Here is a 23,336-nt window from a genome sequence, read left to right on the forward strand (position 1 = left end):
TTTGGATCTCATATGATGGCAATAGGTGACTTATTGGCTGTACTAGTTGGACTCATTTCTTCTTCCTTTTTATATATCACTTTATATATAAAGTCACTTGAGCTTCTCACTTACCAGATGAACTAAGATCAAGGAGTATAAAATTATACAAGGACAGCAAAACCCCATGTCCTAATGGCATGAAAATTAAGCTCAAACCTCATTAGTTTCTATGTTTGCTTTTCTAGTCACTGCAGATTTTTAGCATCGTAGGAGTCAGGCTGGAAGAGGTCTCTATTTAAACTTCCTGCTGAAGGCAGGGTCAGTGTTGCATTTGAATCACGTTGCTCAGGACTTTGTCCAGTTGGTTCTAGAAAGCCTCCAAGAATAGAGATTCTGCAGCCTCCCTGGGCAACTTGACACATTGTGTGTGTAATGATGTTCCTGTGGAAAAATGAGTTCTTGTAACCAGCTGGAACCTACCTTGTTTCAGTTTATTACCACTGCGGTTCAGTTATGGATTTGGCTCCATCACCTCCATACCTCCTCTTAGGTATGGAAAGACTGTTGCAAGGTCCTCTCCTAAGTTTCCCCTTCTCCAGTCTAAACATTTGCTTCCCCTCAGCCTCTTGTCATAGGGTATGTGCAACCCTGTGTGCATTTTGGTGTCTGCTGAACTCACTGAAGGTAATCAGCATCTCCCTTGTATGCAGTAATTTGGATGCAGTCTAATGAGAACTTCCCTCGAAGAGTTTGTCATGCTCCTGCTGAGTCAGCTCAGGATGCTGTGGGCCTTGATAGTGTGCCAGGATACACTATCATAGTGTGATATCAGGACACACACGCATGAATCCTACTATCAACTGTTTATCAACCCTTTCCAACAGAGCTGCTACTCAGCCAATACGCTTGCAGCCTGTATCCAGCACATACTTTCAAAGTGGTTAGTTTGTCCCAAGTACAAGATGTTGAATTTGTCCTAGTTGAATTCTATAAGGTTTCTGTTGGCCCTTTCCTCTAGCCTTAGTCCTTCTAAGGGCAGCTCTGCCCTCAGTGTGTGTACTGCACCTAGAGTTTGGTCTCATTCAAAAACCTGGTGAGGATGTATTCTGTTTCCTCAAGATCATTGATGAGATACAGCATGATAAATATCCCCATAATGATTCAGAACTTATAAGTACCCTAGAAACGTACTATGTGCAAAAGAACATGAACATGATTTTATGAAATATGTACGCAACAAATTAACATCCAGTCAAACATCATGTTTAACTTTTTCAGAGAATCAAAAAGGAGGAAGGTTTCTGGTTTTTACACTGAGCATATAAAATGTGTTATTGAAATCTTTTACATCCTAAAACCGATTTGATCACAGACTTGAGGTTGGAAGGGACCTCTGGAGATCATCCACTTCAGCCACTCTGCTAAACTCAAGGTCAACTAGAGTAGGTAGCTCAGGGTCATGTCCAGTTGGGTTATGAATATCTACAAGGATGGAGAGCTGACAGCCTCTGGGCGACCTTCTCCAACGTTAAGTCTCCCTCCCAGGGGAAAAAAAAAAAGGTAGTCTTCAATCTGCATCAGGCCAGTTCAGATCTTGGTCCCATCCCTTTCAAATCAGGCGCTGATACCACTTTTTTCTTTTCAAGGTTTCCTGAATCCTTCATCATATGAAACACAATTGTTAAACATTTGAAACCTTTATATAATAGAAAATACAGGTTTTTCTTTCCTCATTTGTCACTTGGTTTCAATCAGAAAAATCCTCCAACTTTAGATTGTATCATTCATTAAACATAAACTACTTTCTGCTAAATTCTGTATGCAGTTAAGTTGGTTGATTATTTTGATATGGCTAGACTCTTTCAACTTAGTTTGTTATACCTGTATAATAATTTTTCCTGCAGGTTTGTCATGTATGATGTCTTTGTTTTTACAGTCATTACATGAGACAGATATTGGAAGCTCTACGTTACTGTCATGATAATAATATAATTCACAGGGATGTGAAGGTAAGGTGTGGGTTTTTTTTTTTCTCACTGCATTAATGCAAACTATTACTTTTGATTATTTTTGCAATTTAGAAGAAGGGGGGAGCTATACAAAAGGAAGTTATTTGCTGCGCATGTTGACTTTTACTGTGCCATGAGATTAAAATGTCTCTAATTCCATCAATATAGAACATTAAGGAAGTCTTTATTCACCGATTAGATATGCATTTGATTGCAAATTGCTTTAAAAGTCAGTTTGATTTCTAGTTCTTGAATATTCATATAAAATCTGCTTGCATTTATTTTCTTGTTAGGAAAAGGTGTGTATAAATTAATTGCATAAATTAAACTGGAATTAGTAGATTAATGACATCATTTTGACAGCACAATGATAGTATTCACTTAGACTAAAACTCAAGACGTGCATCCTTAAATGCAACAATATTGTAGCACTATCAGCTTTTTACAAACAGTCTTGAACATATATTATTATGAAAACTTTTCTACTATGAACAAGTTTGGGAGGAGGAATACGGTCTTTAAAAACAATGTATATACATTGTGGTTTTGAGTTGGTAAATTTTTGTAATATTTCTGTGTTTACTTGTGGAATTAGCTTATCTCAAAGTACTGTAGTTTAAGTAATTGGAAGTATTAACCCAAATGTTTTTGTCTCTCTTCAATCTGAATACATATTCTTTCTTAATTTCATTGTCTTAGATAACTGTTCCTAGTTGTCTTCTCTAAGAGTTTTTTATCTGAACTGTGTCAAATGCTATAGGAATTAATGAAAATTGTAATGAGCTCTGATGGTGTGGTTTGAAAAGTCGATCTTGTATTCTAGTGAATAAAGCAGATTTGGAGAGGGTGTGCTGTGTTTCAAACACTTACAGGGTGATCTGTGAGGGGAGAGAGTGTGGACACTGATTTATTTATTTTTTTTTTTAAACACACATTTGGTCTTGCATGCACAGACATTGCAGGCATTGCAGCAGTCTCTTTTTCCTTACCCTCTACAACCAAGGAAATTATTCTATTTAATAGGATTTTATTTTATTTTATTTTATAAGTTTGATATTCTAAAAGTAATTTCTTACAGCAGATTCTAAAGGTGTCTTCCTAATTGCTGGTAGAATATCTGAGCTTGTTCTGTTGTGAAGATTCTGTATTGTTCTCATTGTTTGGGTTTGGTTCCACGTGAAAATTTTAGTATGGACACCATCCTTATGTTGCTTTGTCTTCCTGAAAGCTGTATGTGTTCTTGGAACATGTTTGTACAAAAACATATTTTAACTTCAAGGGCCTCGTTCCCTTGTATTTTCCAGCTTGTCCAGGCTCTGAAAACATGAAAATCGCTGTTTTTGTTAAATGCCGTCCTTAGAAGTAGACCTGTTTAGTTACATGATTAAGAGTTTTTTAATCTGTTGCTGAAAGTATGCTAAACCATGCTGAACAATGTTTAATCCTAGCAAAAGCTGTGCAGAAATATTGTAACTACAAAGCTTGGGTGTAGAATGTTAGTAAGTAAACTGCAATTTCTCAGCTCTAGATGTCACTGTAGACAGTGTTTTGAAAGGAAGTAGGGTAAATTAATACTTTCCAAGTTGTCTGAGTGAATGAAAGTGAACAAATAAAAATCCATAAGGTTGACATAATCATTCTGCATTGTTTTCCTCTTTTCTGTGAATGTTATTTTAAACTGCAAAACGTCTTTTGCAGTTTAAAAAAGGCATTCTGCATTTAGCAGATCTGATGCACCAGAAAATTTGTACCTTGTAGTCCCCATTGTTAGAATTAGATGTCTTTGGGGCATTTTTGTTCTCTCTTAGCTCTTGAGTGATTAGGAGAAGTTAGATTAGGAATTCGTCACTCTGCTGTAGTCTGATGACAGAAACTTCACTTATCTTCTGTAAGTGACAAGATCTACCAATGCCAACTGCAGCCTATGATAAACTCACATATGCTCCAACCTCACCTCCTTTGCCATAATCAAAACATGAAAACTTGCACAAGGTGGCCTCTGATTCTCTTAATTTCCTTCCTCTAGTTGTCTTAATTTCCTTTCTCTATGAGACCAGGAATTTCTTGAGTTTCCTTGTATCATTTGCCCACCTCTAGTGATACTTAAAGTCTTTATAATCTGTGACCTTTGCTTCTCCTTCAGATGTGTTCTTGCATTCATTCACTGCTTGGAAGTTGCATCAGATATAAGTAAAGCAGAAAATTCAAATGCAGAAAGGTGTAAAACACAAGACAGCTATGTATCAGATACAAGAATCTCAATGACTTTTTCTCTTACTATGGCATGTATCCATGCTCTGCCAACCTGGTGAAATAGGACTCGGCCCTTCCTTTTATTCTTTCAGAACCTTGATGTGTCAGAAACTCCCAAAAGATGGCTACAGAAAGTAACCATGTTGAAATAGTGTTTTTTTCCAATACAAAATATTATTACATAATAGTTTGGATACAGAATTATCTTTATGCAAAAGAACAAAAAAGGGGAATGGGAGTAATGTGCCTCTGAAATGAGATGCTTGTCTTTTTTCATGATAAAATACATGCAAGAGTTTGAGCACCATTTGTCACTGAAGTCAGACACTTTCTCTTGAGCTGTCAATATTGCACAGTAATTAAGATTGGAAACTTTCTTCAAGAAAAAGAAAAACGAATAGTGCATCTCTAACTTCAAATTACAAGGAATATTGCTGATCAATGGACTTAAGTTCTATGCTGTACAATTTTAATAATTACAACTTTGAAAGGGACGGGTTTGTTATAAATAGCTGAATATGATTCGCATCAAATGCTCCCACTATGTTAAGTGACTTCCATGTAGTTTGAGTGCTTGTCTATGTATGTAGGATCAGTAAAACAATTGGTACGCAGCTGAAATCAGGCAAGTTTATTGTCAGACCTTCAATATTTTTATTATAAATCTCTCAGTAGGTATGAATACTTGTTTCCAACAGTTTAGTGCAGAAGCTAGGGAGCTCCAAGAATAAAGAACACATTATTTTTCCTCATTATTTCTTCCAACTATTCTTTTTTCCCCATGAGTATGTCCCTTTCTGTACACATGCTTCCTATGTCAGAGTCGCACTTTCTTTGCTTTGTTTGCCCTTTTCCTAGCATACTGCTAGCTGGTTGCTGGGTTTTCAGAAGCAGTTTTGCTGACAAGTGCTGTTTGCTGAGAATTTATACTGCTTGGCCTGCTGCAGAGCTCAGCAGCTACATAGAGGGTACCTTCTCATCAGGAAGTTTATTTATTCTGGTCACTTACCCAGCCATTCAGAAAAAGGGGATCTCCTGATTGATGAGCTGGCCACCCAAGCAGCACATATGAATGAGTTAACCCCCAGACACTTGGGGGGAGGCAGACACTTGTCTTTTAAACTGCTTTGCAAAGTGTGTATTGTGCATGTTTGTTCTAGGATTTTGTATTCCCTGCTATGGAAATGAATTGTTTTCTTTTTGATTATATAATTCACAAGTCACCTACTAACTTCTAAGTTAGCACCAGGATGTCTAAGCATTGCATGAAGTTCAGCATGAGCTATGTTTTGCTGAAGTATTTCTCTGCCTCTCCCTAGTTCCCTTCTGTTTGGGGGGATTTTTCCTCTGTGAACTATTCTATCAAAAGCTGGACCAATGTATCACTCAATTTGCAGTTTCTCAATTTGCATGTACTGCACAAAAGCTTTTCTACTGTTTAAAAAAGGATAAATTGACTTTGATGCAATTCAGAAATGCAAAGGAGACATAATCTTAAACAGAATACGTAGGAAAAAATTAAAAGTGTGTATCATTTTTCAGTAGTGTGTAGAATTGGTGGAATGGGATCTTACTAATAATCTACCACAAAGTTAACATTTGATTAGTAGTTCCCTGAATTTCATCCATTTTCTGGCCTTTTTGGTAACTTCAACACTGGGGAACAGGTACTGTGACTAGAAAAGCAGAGAAGGAGTTACTTAAGCCACAAAAAAACTCTGTACTGAGAATTATATCTTCAGGCACCCTGCTGAGAGAGCCTGAGAAGTGCATTCACTGTAAGAATGTATTTAAGGAAGGACGGAAGTTGTAAGTTCTTCTTAGGGGCCTGTGCAAAAAATAAAAGTACATTGACAGTAAACTGTTTTGCTACGCAGACATACCACCACTGATCAAAACACAGTAATCTCAGCAACACCGTGCTGTCACACAGACTTAAACTGCTTAGTTGAGACCTGAACAGAGGCAGCTTGCCGTTGGTTATGCGGCGCAACACGCACCCACACAAACCAAATTCTTTTGCTCAAGAACTGTTTCCTACAGCATTTTGAAGAGTTAGACCCTGAAGCTGCCCGCTTGAGGTTTTTCTGTAAGTCATCTGCTAAACATGCTATGGCAATCGTGTTAAAGAAACAAAGAATTCTGTTCTCACAAGTAACATTGTATTAATAAAATACTACTTTCCTATGATTCTCAGTCTTTTTCACTTGCCTCTTTATTGAACATCTGCAGAATACAAAGCCGGTGTCAAATGATATGAATTCTTGGGGTGTCTTCGAGAGAAGGTCTGATATTTTGTGTCTACCGCCGTATGCTAATTTGGGGTCAGTTTAGTGTTCCTGTTACAGAGCTCAGGGTAGGGTAGTTTGGAGTGAGTGATTTTTCAGCTTGGCGTGGGTGATCAAACTTCTCAGAACAGCTAGCATTCTGTAACACTTTCCACACTTTCTACACTCAATGGACAACTCATCTTGATCTCAGTTGCAGAGAAGATTATACAAGGGAAAAGACTATTATGTAATCTGAAGTGTCTTTTACAGAAATTGTTAAAAATAACTGAAAACCCTACATAAGTCATCACGGTAGTCTAACTTCTACAGGAAAAAAAAAAAAAAAAATGAAAGCCATTCCTGTTTTGCACTCCTTTTGTACGGTTCATGATCCTTAAATGTTCATTATTGCATATATTTTTTATACCAGTAAATAATAAGCATGTATGCCTTTCTAAATAGACCATAGAAATTGCCTCACGAGATTAGACTAGGAGTATGGAAATTCTGTTTGCTTGTTTACTCCCAAAAGTGCAAGTACTCATGGGTTGAGGAAAAGACAGTTTAATAAGAGGGGAGTAATGGGGGGGAGCTTTTTTTTTTTTTTTTAAAGTGATATGTAATGCAGTTGCTCAAACTTGCTGACTGACGCCCAGCCAGTCCTTGAGCAGTGGCAGCTCATTGAGCTCCCTCCCAGTTCTACTGTTGAGCATAATGTCACATAGTATGGGACATCCCTCTGGCCAGTTTGGGCCAGCTGTCCTGGCTGTCCCCCCTCCCAGCTCCTTGGGCACCCCCAGCCTCCTCCTTGCTGGCAGAGTAGCACAAAAAGCAGAAAAGGCCTTGGCTCTGTGCAAATGCTGCTCTGCAACTAAACCATTGATGTGTTGTCAACGTTATTTGCATCACAAATCCAAACCCAGCACCATACCAGCTGCTATTTAAGAAAGTTAACTCTATCCTAGCTGAAACTAGCACAGTATGGTGTCCTGAGTACGCAAAGGCTATGTACCAGTAAGGAAGCCAGTGCCTATTAAACATAGCTGCCATGGATAGGACTCCAAGAAAAAACAGTTCCTGACCAAGCTACAGAGAACATATAAAACCCAGTTTTCTCAAACACTAAATCTTAGGCCACCAGAGTTCTCTTCCTCTGTGGACATTTCACACCTGTAAGTTAGCAGTCACCATCCAGCCTTTCTCTTCAGAATCACCCTGTTGCAAATGTCACTGCAATGACACTGAGCCCATGATAGGAAATGCCAGAGCAGAGTGATTGATTAATTCTTAACTGTGAGATTTCCTGTGAAGGCTAGAATGAAAAATGCATTCCCAGGGGGTGGGGGCAAGGGGGAATCAGCCTTCTACCCCTTTACTCGTGAACAAAAAAACACATGTTAATCTTGAATGTGTTTGGTAGTTCTCTGTGCCTGCTTCCTTAAGCCTTTGATATATGATCTACCCACTCCAGAGAAAACATCTATGCTTTGTTCTTTTCTGTAAAGAAAGCCCACGTCCAAAACCCGTGAATATTGGTAACAGAAGAGAATTATGTCTTCAGTCTCAGGCTGGTTTCTGCCATCTTCCTTGATCATTTAGGTAGAAAACACTGTCCATAGCTCAGACAAATGTATTTTGCTTTGCATGGATAAAGTAGCAGTACAGAGCTCGTTGTATGAATTACTTGGATTCATTTGGATATACGCTTAGGATTTATTATGGCTAATGTTGATGTAGCAAACAAGATCATATTAAATATATATATATATACATGTAATATGTTATCATTTTATTTAAATATTTACTATTTCATGTAAAAGTCTGATTATAGGAGTCAAAATGAGTTTACTGTTAGTTCAGTTTTACTAAATTCTTTCCACATTACTTCACATTGCAGGGGGCCTTTTCAGTGAAAGTACCAGGTTTATGTTGGTGGTGTTAAGGTGTGGATTTTTTAAACAGGCCATACAGACTTTTCTTTAATGTTCTATCTAGTAGAAGGGTTATAGCTGGGTCTACACTACTCCTAGAAACAGCGAGACAAGCAAGGAAATTTTTAATTTCCACTAGATAGTTTAGCCTTGAACAGTCTGCACCTGGAAGCAGTACATAAAAAATTGGTCTAAAAACATGATATGGAAGAAAGCAGACAGTTAAAATTATCTGGATGACAAGAATGTTTCTTTTCACTGTTCTGTAAATCAGATGTTTTTGTCCAATGCAAGTGTTTTTTTGTATTCTACTCAGATGCCTGGTAAGAGAATAGTACGACAACAAAACTGTTAAAAACAATAGAAAAAAACAAGCAGTAACAAAAGACGCTGCAATCTTTGCAGTAAATTCACCAGCTTCTACCCTCTTGTTATAACACGTGGGAAATGTTTCCTCAGACCTTGCCTGGGCGTCATATGTTATAGTTGCTACCGTTACGCACATTACAATAAGCCATATAAAGATAGAAAAATATTTAGCAAATTTTGGCTGACGGAACTTTTTAAGTACACGTTTGCTGAAGTTTTCCGTAACTGCTTGAGAGTATTGTGCATCGTTATTTTTCTTCAGTGTTGCATACTGACTTAAAGCAATCGTACATAAAATTATAATTGTAACATACATACAGACATGCGTAATAGTAGTTCCAAGGTGGTACGCTATCTGGCATATTCCAGATTTATATGTCCAGTTATGCCCATTTGCGAAATAGGCAGCCAGGAAAGGCATAGCACTGCATATGAGCAAATTTGCAGTGACAAGATTTACCAGATAGATGTATTGTGTTCTTCTTGTGGGTATTTGCCTTAAAAATACGCAGGCAGCGAGAGTATTTCCAAAACTGCCAGTTGTAAACAGGAAAGAGTAGATGATGGGTAGAGCTACAGTAGTAGCTAATGATGGCTGGAGAGTACATGTTGAATTTGTCATTTATGCCGAGTCTTCTTGTATAAATGGTGAGGGCTGAAACACAATTAGAGAAATTATTATTCTGTAATGTGTATCTAGCATCTTTTTTTTATGATCCTTGCTTTTTAACTGTTCCTTGCTTTTCAGTGTTACTAATTCCTACCTTTGACAGATATTGTGAAGGAAAAAAAGCTTTAGCTTATGCACTTTACGTGCATAGAACCTAATAAAATAAATGAGGAAATAGAAGGTTTAAGCTAGGGTCTGACAATAACTTATGTGGTCTTGGTGTATTTCTCAATCTCCTGGAACATCTGTAACCTACTTTGGAAACCGCTTCTAGACTATTTTAAGTTAAATAAGCAAAATAAATGCAAAGCGTTACTGTAATTGCAGAAATGCAGAGGAGTATCCTGTACCTCCGTTTAAGTAAGAATTAAACTGTACATGATTCTGGGATCTATCTGGGTGCATTTATTTTGTATTGTTATCAGTATCTAATGTTACTTTGTTTAGAGATCTGATCTTAGAGATACACATTTTGCATGAATGATTTAGTCATGAACATATGAAACAGTTGCTGAAAAATGATGTATTTCCAAGCTGACTTTTCAATTTATTCTCAATTTCCAGACTGTAATAAATCAAATCAATTTGGTGGTTAAAGTTCTGTACAATTATAATGCATAAAAATGTGCCTTTCACTTACTAACCTGTAGTGAACAGAGATTCTGTCATTGTATAGATACAAGTTTAGTGAAGTGTATCCAACTTAGCTATTATTCCATATAAAAGCATATGGAAAAAAAAAAAAAAAAAAGCAGATTTCAAACTTACAGATTGAGAATAATTTTTTGAAATGTCTATAAGCAAATACCAAAGAATATTCTGTGTAACTGTGATAAAACGCCTATACACCAAGATGATAGATACATAAGAAGAAGTTGTAAAAGTCATATTTAAAAATTATGCTATAACTCATGTTTGACAACTTGCAAGTTAAACCAACTTTTTTTTGTAGCTGTTGCATCTTTGCCTAAGTCCCATATCAATCGTTGAACCAAATTGTATTAAATTCTTTTATTTCAATGAGTTAAATTCATAAAGTAATTGTTGGATTCAGTCATTTAGAAATCTAATGATCATTTTTGTGTGAACACACAGATTTTATCTGGTGAAACAAAGAAGTAGCACTTTTAAGCTTACCTATGCAAGCTGCAGGCACCTTCCTTTGGAGAGAGGGAAATTTTGTCTTACGTCCTTTTTATCTCCGCTGCTGCAATGAAAAGGATGATATTTAATTCTGGAAAATACAGTTTAGGTTTTCAGAATGTGCACTTTTCTTTGGCAGTGTCAAAAGGCAGCTAGGCTTTTAAAGTTCAAACCAAAAATGTCTGCAAAACAGTCTTTGCAGTTAGTTCAGGATACAGCTCCATTAGAGAATAAAAAAGAATGAAATAGAGAAGACTGGAAGATTGATTGTAACAGTCCTTTGGCCATGTAGCTATGGCACAGAAATACCTTAAAATACTTTATATGGTTCTTTCCTCCTTTTGGGGGTGGAGGAATTGTTAGAGTCATGCTCTTTTAAGACTGCCCACTTCCCAGAATTAAAAAGAAAAGTTGATATTTTATGCGTGAGAACTTATTTTCAGTGCAGTTTAACTGTTTTTCAGTTCCAAGAGTTTTCATGAAGCTGACTGACTGTTCCTGAAACCCACCCGCAGTAATAAGTGTATCCATGTCATATCCTCGTGTCAGTGACCAAATGAACAGATCACTTACGTCTAGTCACATGCTGGATTTTGTGCAAGCAGTTAACAGCTGATGCATTCTAGGCTTACTAATCACTCAGGAAAACCAACTCAGTTTGTGTCCAAGAAATAGAGTGTTTTACAGAAACCACCCAGAAGGCTACAAAGGATGTTTTCCCTCCTCCGGAAGAAGAGTGTTGATCACAGATGAGTCAAACTCCGCTTAGCTCTGCGGAGCTTGAGACTTCTGAATTTCCTTCTTTCTGATACATCTGTGGTCGTCAGATACGAGTTTTCAAAAGCCTTAAATAAGTTCCTCTATGAGAACAGAGGAGATACCATAAAAAAAAACTTCTGCAGTTTTACTAAGATTCTTGTTGTGTTTGCTTTGCTTCACATGTAAGCACCCCCTGTAAGAATCCAAGAATCCACTTTAGTGATCTACTATGGATTTAATTGTTCATTTTGTTGTTGTTGTTCTAAAATGATGGGCATGTATTCTGGCCTTCTATTTAGACTAAAAAATTGACCTCATTTAAGATTAAATTTAGGTGAGGGAACGTGCTGGGAAATATTAGTAATTACTTCATAATGCTGTAATTAGTTTTCATGCATATTTTAATTTTTGTTCCTGTTAAGCTTAGTTTTACCTTTTCTTTCAACTTTTGAATATATAATTGTGTTAGAATTTGTTTTAATAGAAAGGTTCTTGTATTAATTAAATATCTAATAGTCTCTTAAGCAGTCTTATAAGTCCTTGTTTCTGTGGTGTTCCATCCAGTTTTAGACACAAGAATACATATCCTGAAAATGTGCTAGGAGGAAAGGTGTGAGCAATTTCAGTTAGCAGAGTTTTTTATTATTATTACTCAGTTGGTTATTACCAGTAGGCTGTAGTATTTTTAATTCAGTGTTCATAATTCTTGCTATGCGAAGAGGTATTGCTACTTTTTTTTCTGATCTGTGGTATGATAACAGGTTAATAAAGTGACTTACAGTCTATCAGACTTCATTTTGCAACTGGTTAGTGAGATGGGCAACAAAGGAATGGGATATTGTAAGTAAAAACAAAAACAAATCAATCAAAAAAAAAACAACACCAGAAGTATGTCATTAGTTCAAAACTGTGATAACCTTCCTCATTCTTTTAGTGGACTGTTTCCATTCACCTAACCTATAAATGGTTTGTTTTATCTAAAATACATTTGATGATACTCAAACAGTCTGTGTGCATCTCTTATGCAATTCACTCATAAGTTCTTCATAATGGTATTCACTTACTTTGTTCACCTCAATTATTTATATTTTCAGCACTCTTAAACCATGATTACTTATAATTTAAACTTGTTACTGGATTTTATATGCCAGTAAGCAGTGTATGTTACTTTTTTGATGCTGTTTGCAGAGAACCTAATTTGTGGCTCAAAATTGAAAAGACAAGGAAAAAAAATTGAAAAGACAAGGAAATTCACAGTGAGGACAGTTATTGCGTATAGCCATTTATAACTCGTACCTAACTCTATTATTTAGTACAACAGTATATGACAGAGCGATATATAACAGAGTGATCTACATGCATGTCTCCTGCCTTTCCCTTCTATATTCTCAAGATGATAGAAGACAGCCCAGTCAACCTCATCTCCTTGTGTCTGTCACAACCTAGATGGAGAACTGTTCCTGCTGTACAACAGGATGTACAGTGGATTGCCAGCAGCTGCTCCCCATAGGATGGAAGAAGGCAGCAGCCCAGTTACCCTTGGTTCCTGTAGCAGTCCCGGCTCTCTCTGTGCCATGAAAGGCCCAAGAGATGCACTCAGTCTCTGCAGCTTGATGGATGGAAGGCATCTGCTAGCACAGGGCACAGAAAAGTGGGCGCCCCTAATGAATCCAGGATGCTGGATGCTAAGGATGAATCATCCTAAATAAATGCATAGCATACATCAAACATGCAGTGGCCTTTAACTTGAAGTATAATTTCTTGTACTTGGAATTTGATCTGTTGGGTGGCTTTTAATACCAGGATAAGTCTCTAAGATGGATTGACTGTTATGTGTGCAATTCATGTTTCCTTTCCAAAAAAATAATTTACCAAGTAATTTGCTTAGAACTTTGACTTTTAGCGCTTAGTTTTGTTGCACTGTTGGGTTTTGGAGGGTTGTTTTTTGTTTTGTGTGTTTGTTTTTAATTAAACGTTAAAATTGAAAGTTTATTGACTGCATAAACTCTAAGACAAAAGCACTACATGGTATCCATTTTTAGTTGGACATCTAGATCAGGAGAGTTGGTGCAGACCACCATGGTTCCTCTCTGCCTGTTCATCAGCTCTCCTTGACAGCATGACCCGGTGTGTGTCCAGCCCTTCTGACTTGATATGATGAGGATTTTAGCTCTTAAGTCAGTATATGTATTTTATATTGTGAGAAATCCTGATCAAAGTGAAGTCCGCTAAGTTCATTTTTAAATCTACTTTATTTGAATCAAGTACTATACTGAATCAGTGGATATAAAATATTTGGCACATCTGAGTTGGATCTGTGTTAGACTGTCTCCTTTTGCTACTCATTAATTATTTTCATCAGCTTTAGAACTGCCCTTGCAGTTCAGCAAAATAGATCAAGAATGAGCATTCTTATGTTATTTGATGAGCTGCAAGTGTATGCAATATAAGCTGCATATTTCTAGCAACTACTACTTTGTAGTATTTCTAGCATCCTTAGTGATATAGAAATCGGGTTATATTGCACCCATACATTTGATCATTTGGTTGTCAAAATATGCAAGGTTAAGTGTTTCACAGCTCTCTAGGTAGTTGTTTTACGTACAGAAAACACAAGCTAAACAATCCCTTTTAAGCTGGGAAACTTAGCTTGAAGTTGATATTACCAATAAAAATCATCTTCCAAAATTTTTAGACTTCAGGACTTCCATGCTAAAAACTTCGATTTTTTTCCCCTGGTGAAATTCTTTATGCGGCCTCCAGAGGTCTCCTTTACGATATTTGATACTTATAAAGCAGTAACTGCATATTGGTCATGATAATTATTATTTTTAACTTCCAAAATCAGTTCTTAACTTGAGAACTTTAATGATTGTTGTAGTCAAATAAGTAGCTTTCTCTGTCTTTTTTTTTTTTTTTGCTTGTTTGTTTTTTACCATACTGTAATTTGTATTTTTTGAGTTAAATATTTTATGTAAGAGCATTTTGGCTTTCCCAGGTGGTTCTTAATGCTCAAGCAAAAATGAAAACCTGAAATATGGTAATAAAGGTGAAATTGGTATTCAAAAGATTCTGCTGGCTCTAAAGCTGGGGAGCTTTGTCTACAAAATGAATTTCTTGGTGATAAAGAACATTGCCAGCCCCCTTGGCAAAAGTCTTTTCATCAAGCTTTCAGTGTCTTGTTGACCATATATGTGTTAGCATCTTTACCTAGTGGGAATTTTTGTGGGAGGAACAGGGAGTATATTTTTCTTTTAAAAGTACATGGTCATTTATATCTGAGGTTAGAGAGTTCTTTGAAGCAGCTGGCCTTGCTTTTTGATAAGATCGAAGGTGTTCAGTCTGTCCCTCTGTATGCAAACTTAAAGGAACCAGGACTCATCATTTACAGACAAAAGCAAGATAACTTCTGAAGGCAGCATGTAGCAAAATGTACTTTTCTAGTATATTTTAAGTAATTGATTCAGTTTTTTAAAATATAAACTTAGAAATAAACACTGGTTTTCTTTTCTTCCTCATTTTATTTCTCATTTTGCAGTAGTGTGATACACAATCAGACATTTCTCTACCATTCATGTACTTACATCTATATTTACCACTGTGGAGTCTGATTGTAAAGGCTTTTTGCAGCATCATCCCTTACCCTCAACTATTCCCACCCTTGTGATGTCTGTGAACAACTTTTGTACTAAGGATTTTTCCTACCTATTACATCTCTAAACAGTGAATGGTAACAGCTTTATAGTGCTTTCTCTGTTTTCTTGGAATCCCTCGCTAGGCAACCCTCAGTAATTAGGAATTTGTGTAAGGGATGGAACAAAGGCTGGCAAAAGATTCCCAGCCCTACAGAGAATATGTTGAAAATTTATTTTGGATTGCTAGAATATTATCAGTGGTTTCTTTTTCTGTGTACGCTTTATTTGTACTGTTGTACTGTGTACAACTCTTTCCTGTCCCCCAGATTCTATATGCACTTTCAGAGAAAGCATAAAACTAAGGTGTCTGTACGTGAATTTTCCATTTTGGGGAATAATAATGGCTCTTGCTTATTCATCAGTGATGTAAGTTGCACTACTCTCTTATGCTTTCATTGACTGATGTTGTGAAAGTTGTTCAATTAAAGTTTTCCATGTTGGGTTATAAGTGGTAATTCCGTTCCCTTGTGAAAAATAACAGTTTGCAGGCTAAAAGGGTAATAACAGTGAATTTCAACGTAGAAACCAAAGTTGGTTACTCAAACCAGGTACATTTGGATACACTTATAATTCGAGTTATAAACTAGTTTCTGGGAAACACTTTTGTTTCTTGGCTTATTTTTCCCATTTATTTTAAGGAATATATATATGAGAATGTAGCTATTAATACATTTGTCAAATCTAAAAAGTATAAAAGTGACTAGCTGGCATGTATGCTTTATATGCATTTTCTTTATATGTGTAATCAGTATTTCTTCTAATGACAAATATGAACTCCTTTTTACATGTTAAAAAGGTGACATTTTTGTTTACTGGCTGAAATTTGGGTATTTCTAATTTTGAATAAAGAAGGAAAATGAAGTTCATACGGATTATATGGAAACGCGTTGAGTTAGCCTGTATTTACTGAAAGAAGAACATTACTGAAGGAATAGTCCCAGAGTTTTCTATTATATATAAGTGAATCTATAAATTGGCACAAACTGACTGTCTTGCAATTTGTAGCAGTGCTTATGTCTTACAGAAATGCCACTGAAACCTGCATGCTATTCAGAGGTTATAATGTGTATTGTACAAATGCAGCATCACAATTGTGTTTGCTGCTATGAAGCAAAGGGAAAAAAAAAAAAAAAAAAAAAAAAAGTGGGATCTGAATTACTTAGCAAGTCTCTTTTTGTATTTGTGATGCTCTGCAGGCATAAACAAAAAGATTTTTAGTTGAAATTCATCTGAAGACTCAACTGATTACTTTAAGTTGGCCCTCATACCACTAAGGTAGCGTTGCTAAGACAAGAAGGAACAAACACTACAACACTACTGAAGTGACTAATTATATGGTCACTTGAAATTTCACGGTGTAATTTTCGGCAGACCTCTCAAGAGCTTTAGGCTGTTTGCTCTTCAGTAATGTCAGTTTGCAGCACCCGACATTTTGCCCTCAGAAGTTGGGAAAACTGATTTCAGAATAATAATAATAAGTATTAAAACATAGCAAAAGTACCTGCCTTTGCTTTTGGTGCAGTAGTCATTGTTTCCTATATGACAGTACTGTCTAGTTTCACATCTCTTTCTGAGCCAGTCTAAAGCCATCAGACCTTTAACATCTTGAAGCACTAATTTACACAGTCGTGGAAATCTAAAATGAAGTAGTTTCACTTGTTTGTTGGTTGTTTTGTTTTGTTTCTGTTCTTCCAACTTCTGCTCTCTTAATATTAGGACTCAAAAGAGCATATAGGTCTTCACATTTCCCCTCTTCCATGCCATACCTGGTATTATAAACTTATTGTGCCCTCTTTCAGGTTTTCTTTCTGAGCCGAAGAGTTGATTTATTTAATGTATTCTGCATAGAATCTGTATCGTATAAATTATACGATACCACAATGATGACTTCTCAGTTTTTTGCTCCTAATTTTAGCAATGTTTTTGCTGTGTTATTGCTGTTGTACAGAGAGTTGATGTCTTGCTCTTTTTTTAGGGTTGGATACCCTGAATAATCATGTATTTATTGTTTGAAAACTTTGTCACCTCCTTACTGTCGCTCATTCCAGATTGTATCTAACATATTTGTAAATTTATCCATTTGCATATTCTTGATGAATGTCACAAAGGAAAAAGCTATCTACTTTTTAAGCTTTATTTCCAAATTTCAATGAGTTCCAAAGCAAGAATTGACATCTAACAAACTAGGTTTCTTTTGAACCTTTAGTAAGTGATTTTGCTAGAGTCCACTTACACTCTATCACCTTTATCCCAGTGTTTCTCAGCTCCTCAGAGAGCTCCTCTGCTAGCTCCTCTCTAAAAGCACGTTTTTAACTGATTTTCTGGTGCATGACTTCCATCAAACAAATCTCTTCACTTTTCCCTGGGTATCTTATACACCTATGTTTGACAAATTTTAATTGTAGTTGCTATGGTTTTGCCCAGAACAAACAACTAAACTATAGCTCCTGAAATCTCTCCTCTGGAAGAAAATACTTAATAGCTTTCACTGTTAAAAAAGTTAAAAACAAGCCTTCATAATAGTATTCACATCATGGACCAGAATCATGAACTTGCTCTACAGGACTGACATTTTCCTGTTACCTTTTCATGTACTGCTTACAAAATAAGGTTATAGTAACCAAGTAAATGTTACATTATTTACCAAAGCGTCTCCAGAATACTATTTTTTTTCAGTAGTGCAGTGTCCATGAATTGCAATCCTTTTGATCAAAATTCTGGTTTAAATAGAACACTCTTGAAGATTAAGAAACCCTGCCATTTTTTTTGTAAATATGTATATGTGTGTGTAAATATAAAATAAAGCACACGATCTAGTCATTGTTCTTGAGTTAACCTGTTTACATCCACTTCAACCAAATGTTGTGGTTTCACCCAGCAGACAGCTTACCCCACATAACCACTTACACACTCCCCCGCAGCAGGTTGAGGGAGAGAACTGGGAAGGTAAAAGAGCGAGAACTTGTGGGTTGAGATATAGACAGTTTAACTGGGCAAAAAAAAAGCTGCACAAGCAAACCAAAGCAAAGGATTCATTCACTGCTTCCCATTGGCAGGCAGATGTTTAGCCACTTACAGGAAAGCAGGGCTCTTCATGTGCAGCTGTTCCTTGGAAGACAAATGCCACCACTCCAAACATCCCCTCTTCTCCTTCTTTTCCCACCGTTTTATTGTTCAACATGATGCCACATGGGGTGGGACATCCCTTTGACCAGTTTGGGCCAGCTGTCCCTGCTGTGTCCCCTCCCAGCTCCTTGGGCACCCCCAGCCTCCTTGCTGGCAGGGCAGCGTGAGAAGCCAAAAAGTCCTTGGCTCTGTGCAAATGCTGCTCTGCAACAGCTGAAACATCAGGGAGTTATCAGCATTATTCTCATCCTAAATTCAAAACATAGCACCATGCCAGCTGCTATTTAAGAAAATTAACTCTATCCTAGCCAAAACCAGGACACCAAAACTGAAGTAAAATCACATAAAAATTAAACCACAATTATATCTAGGAGAGGTGAATTATGTTTTCTTTGTTCAGTAAGAGTTTTATGAGTAGCTTCTATAAAATCAGAATATTGTACAAGATTAGTAAAAAAAATGCAAGTTTTGACATAGATTAGGTATAAGAAGTCACACGATCCACCAGATAAGTTACTGATAGTCATATTAAAATCAATATCAAAATCAACCTGAGCAATATTGCTTGTTTGACATAATATATCCTGATTTTGTAGAGCTACTATCTGGTATCTGATCTGTTCACCCTTCTGGCCTCCCATGCTAGACATTTAAATTGTTCTCTGTATAGGTGCCTCTTTGCGTGTCTTTGTGTCTAACAACCACCTTTAGCCCTCTTTTATTCTATACAACTTTACAGTTTGAAATTCTAAACAGGTAGGTAGACTAGTTGACTGACCTTGAGTAAAGGTCAAAGCTGATGCTTCCAATGTGCAGGAGAGCTACTTTATATATATATATATATATATATAATTTATATTTATATATATGTTATTTATAATTACATATACATTCTGCTCTATATGCTCAATTTGGTGAGCATTTTCCATGTTGAAATACTCTGGGTAGCTGAAGCCACCAAATTTGTTGATCAGAATAAGAAGGAAATCTTAGCTAACTGAAAAGACCAGTATGTTTTCTCTCCTTCATGAATTTCTAATTTTCTTAACCATTGTTACTTTTCCTCAAGTATTCACCCTCGACATTCATTAAAATGTTGAAAATATAATAAAATGTTTAGGAGGCTTGTATATTTTAACTTTGATATTTAATAAAGTGTGCCTTCTATTATTATAACTGAATTAGTGGCAGTCATGTTCTTCACCTCATGTTTAAGCCACATATGTTGCTAAATTCTTAAGTATTTTCATGCAAAAAATAGTTCTGTAAAATGCTGATCTCTTTGAAGCCTATTAAAATCGAGAAGTACATAAAACCTTTAATGATTCGTATAGCTCTTTTGAAGAGGACACATTACTTTTACAAAATTCATCTGCTGTTTACATACACAAATTGGTAATATTTATGTCTATACAGGCTCAAACAACTTTGTAGAAATCTCCTCAAAGAGTTAGTGTTCTATATTAGTCCCACAGAAGGTGTCTGAGATAACTTTTAAGGACGTTTCCTGTTTTGTTTTCTTGGATAAACAAGCGTGAAGTACTTCAGAAAAGTCACTTCTCATTTTCACAAACAGAAGTAAGACTTCTCGTTTTTTAACAGGAAGAATGAGGCAGGATTAGTAGCCATACAGTATTGCATTTGGTGCATCTTGAGTTGATGTCCTAGAGTGACAAAGAGAGAAGCTGTTACCCATTTACTTAATCAGATCAAACTTCTTCTTAACAGAACTTGAGTGGGGAGTGGTAGTAGAAAATCGCTCTTGTGTGTATTGTCCAAGTTTTATTTCTGAAGTACTTTCCAGAGTTATGCTTGAATCTCCATGAATTTTTCTACAAATAAGTTGGAATACAGTCTTACGGACACTTCTGGACATCAGGAAATACATAACTGGGTCTAAGCAGCTGTTAAAAGATGAAAATATGAGCATCACCTCATTGCTTTTGTGAATGATTCCCTTCCAATAACAAAGTGGATTTTGTAACTGTGATGTAATGTAGACAAATCGGAAGATGTGGTATGGAACAAAACAGATGGTGAAAATAATTAGTACAATAAAGGAGTTCCTTGCTGTTTGGGTATATTTTGCTGCATTGGGAAAATTAGATCTTCTTCTTGAGATTTTCAGAAGATTCTTGGCAATTTTAACATATGAAAGTATCAAAAGGAAAAAAACTGTCCAGAAGATTATGACAATAATGTAATTTAAAACTGCTTCTGTCATTGCATTCTTTTTATTTCGGTAATGAAAGCACTTAGTAGAATTTCTGACCTCACTCTTAAAGAAAGATGGTGCGACTACTACTAGAAATCCTGTTAGTGCAAGTGCCCACACACCACAACAAATATATATACTTTGGGTAGCAGTTAGCATTTTAGGACGCTTTATAGACTTAGTTATTTTTACATAACGATCTAGACTAATTAGTCCCAACAGTACTATGCTAATGTACATGTTCATGTAAAATAGAGTTCCTACAATCTTGCATAAAATGTGTCCAAACATCCAGGTGTTATTGTTAACATGGTACAATATTCGGAAGGGAAGACAGAAGATCAGCAGAAGGTCTGCAATGGCCACATTTAGCAAGTAAACTTGGATGGAATTCCTCTTCTGGTGAATGCACAGGAAAGCAAACAGGGCTATAACATTTCCGGCCAATCCAACGACAAAAATAACAGAGTAAAAAAGTATTAAAGCAAATGACAACGCATCATCTTCTAAGAAACAGCTGGCATTGTTTTGAATTTCGGAGGCGTTTGTGGCTAGGTGGGTATGGTTACTCCAGAAGGCTTTCTTGTTTGGAAGAATGGTCAGTAATTCAGCTGAAGCTGTAGCCATCATTTATGAGGATTTTCTTAGCTGGTCTGTAAGGATGCAAAGAGAAAATCTAAGAATTAAATCATCATGGGATCCCTTTTGTGTCTTTGCTTGCTTTGTTGCATACAAAGTCATTGTATATACATAGTCTTATAAATAAGACAATAAGTAAATAAAGTAAATGCACGTAATTGTACCCAAGTAGAAGAAGGACTTTCAGGCAAATACCATGATATAATGTAATTCTAGAAGAATTAGTTCCCTGTTTTTCTTCATGCAAAGTGAGCGAGAACAGATGGTACAGAGTACTCACACAGATCTCTATTCTTATCATTACATTGTTATTACTATCTTAAATTGTTTTAAAATCAACTATTATATTTTGCTGAAAAAAAAAATAGAAATTTACATTTTTTTGTTTGATCTGTAAGTACAAATCAAATACTTTTTAAGTTCTCATGTTATTTTTGTTTTTTTTTCTGACACTGATAAAAAAATTAAGATGCAATGAAGTACTGGATGAAGTACAAGATGCACTGAAGTACTGCACAGCTAAGTACTGTCAGTTTGATAAAAAGTACATAAAAATATATTAATTCTAAGCACTATTGATTTTAGGTAAGTACCCAGTGTCTTGCTTGTTAGTCACTGGTTTTCATTCAGAAGAGCAATTGCCATTTGATAATTATTTGGCCATGTAATCTGTTGTAACACTGTGAGTCAGCACTGTTACGTTAGCTTCTTTTAATAACTCCTATTTTCATGTAAATGCATTTTTTCCTTTTGTTGCGAGTTCATAAATCAAGATTGTGCAAGGAAACTAATTTTAGCTTGAAAACTACATTATGCACTAACAGATTGTTTTCACATCTATCCTTATTTTCATAAAGTTTTTAATTTCACTGAGCTTATTTTTCAGCAGGAAGGTACAATCTAGAAGATAAAAATCAGCTTTGACCAAAGAAAGAAAACTCCCTCCAAAAAAAAAAAAAAAAAAAAGTGGTTAGCACAGCAGAATAGCAAAGAACTGTTTAGAGACTTATGACTGATTATTAATAATATAAAATATTTCCTTGATTTATATGCCACAGTGGTAAAAATTTGGTGTTTGCAGAAGCAAGCTTCTGTTCTCTTAGTCTCAAAAGAACTGCAGAATTGTTTTTGGTTTTCTGAGCAGATGTCTCCAACAACAGAAGGAAAAAAAAAAAAAAAAAGCATTCTTTACCATATACACAAATTTAAAATAGTTTTTCATTTGCATGGTTGGTCTTAAAAATGCAAATTTGCATTTTAATGTGTGATATAGCTATGGCAGCATTTTAGGCAAAATGCATAGTAAAAGCTGATGTACATACAGAATCTGAATTATTGAGAAGACAGTAAAATATTTTATTATTTCATGTTGGCTGATCTTAAAATTGCATTAAATATGGGCAATATGTTGGCAGTTTTAAAACTGCTGCTGTCTTTTCATATTTCCATTTAGTAAGGTATGGTCTAGAAGTAATTTTGAAAGTTGTATCTGGTTAAAAAAATGCAGTACCTTCAAATACGTGCTGAAATCTATATATTGTTTTAAAATCTTATGTCTGTTGCTTATCTGTAAAAATGTTTCACATCATGAATTGCATAGTTAGTTTACATCTTTTAGCTGAATGAGAGATGGAAAAAAGCAATTACACTGCAGATACATTAGAAACATAAGCAGGCATGCACGCCAGCTTTAATTACAGATAAATTACAGGTCTGAAGGCTGATAGTGCCTTTGTAATTAAGAGACATTGCAATAGTAATTTGTTTTAGTGTATCTGAAGCATAAAAGAAGCCACTTACCATTTGTGTTTTAAGAACTTCTGCTGATTTTGAAAACCACTGCTGAAGACAGGGAGGAGTAGCATGCATGTCCTCTTATTAGAAAGCCAGAGTACCAGCTTCTCTATGAAAGTATGAAAATCAGCTGACACAGTGCAATTAGCAACAAGGGGAAGTTTTAACTAGTGTTGCAACTGTTGTGTTTTTTGAAGGTATTTTTAACTAGCAAAACTCAGTTTATTGAAAAGATTGATTTTGCTGTTAATTTGGGCTTTGCTGGGAGAGCTTCTATCTTAAAGTTTTCTCTGAATTGGAGATTTAGATATTTTTTTTCAGAGAAACTTTATTTCTGGTGACTAATGCCAGTGTCTTCCTTTTTGGAAAGCCATTATGTTGGTACAGCATGAAAATAGTATTGCTTCTTAAAGTTGTATGTGTAAGGTAAAGAGAAATCAACACCACAGTGAAGTGGCATGTTTTCCTGTATTGGTCTAGA

The 23,336-nt window shown here is 35.9% G+C and overlaps 3 protein-coding genes across 14 annotated transcripts in view; 1 reads left to right on the forward strand and 2 right to left on the reverse strand.

Moving 5' to 3' along the window:
- CASK (calcium/calmodulin dependent serine protein kinase) overlaps positions 1 to 23,336 on the forward strand; it is a 214,611-nt gene that overhangs the window by 98,631 nt on the left and 92,644 nt on the right. For all 11 annotated transcript variants that reach the window (XM_035315990.1, XM_035315991.1, XM_035315993.1 and 8 more), the window contains exon 5: positions 1,919 to 1,991. In XM_035315990.1, coding sequence (XP_035171881.1) covers positions 1,919 to 1,991 — 73 coding nt within the window. The remainder of the gene's footprint in view (positions 1 to 1,918; positions 1,992 to 23,336) is intronic.
- GPR82 (G protein-coupled receptor 82) lies at positions 8,214 to 11,308 on the reverse strand. Of its 2 annotated transcripts, none has more exons than XM_035316013.1 (3): positions 11,137 to 11,308; positions 10,622 to 10,691; positions 8,214 to 9,469 (listed from the first exon to the last, which is right to left on the reverse strand). In XM_035316013.1, exon 3 carries the CDS (start codon positions 9,434 to 9,436, stop codon positions 8,453 to 8,455), a length of 984 nt encoding a protein of 327 aa, XP_035171904.1. In that variant the 5' UTR covers positions 9,437 to 9,469; positions 10,622 to 10,691; positions 11,137 to 11,308; the 3' UTR covers positions 8,214 to 8,452. The 2 variants fall into 2 exon arrangements, with proteins under 2 accessions (XP_035171904.1, XP_035171903.1); XM_035316012.1 differs by having other exon boundaries at positions 10,622 to 10,718.
- On the reverse strand, positions 18,576 to 22,985 carry GPR34 (G protein-coupled receptor 34). Its single transcript, XM_035316010.1, has 2 exons — positions 22,862 to 22,985; positions 18,576 to 21,075 (listed from the first exon to the last, which is right to left on the reverse strand). Exon 2 carries the CDS (start codon positions 21,050 to 21,052, stop codon positions 19,904 to 19,906), a length of 1,149 nt encoding a protein of 382 aa, XP_035171901.1. The 5' UTR covers positions 21,053 to 21,075; positions 22,862 to 22,985; the 3' UTR covers positions 18,576 to 19,903.

The sequence above is a fragment of the Oxyura jamaicensis genome, chromosome 1 (genome assembly GCF_011077185.1).
Source record: "Oxyura jamaicensis isolate SHBP4307 breed ruddy duck chromosome 1, BPBGC_Ojam_1.0, whole genome shotgun sequence".
Classification (NCBI taxonomy): Eukaryota; Metazoa; Chordata; class Aves; order Anseriformes; family Anatidae; genus Oxyura; species Oxyura jamaicensis.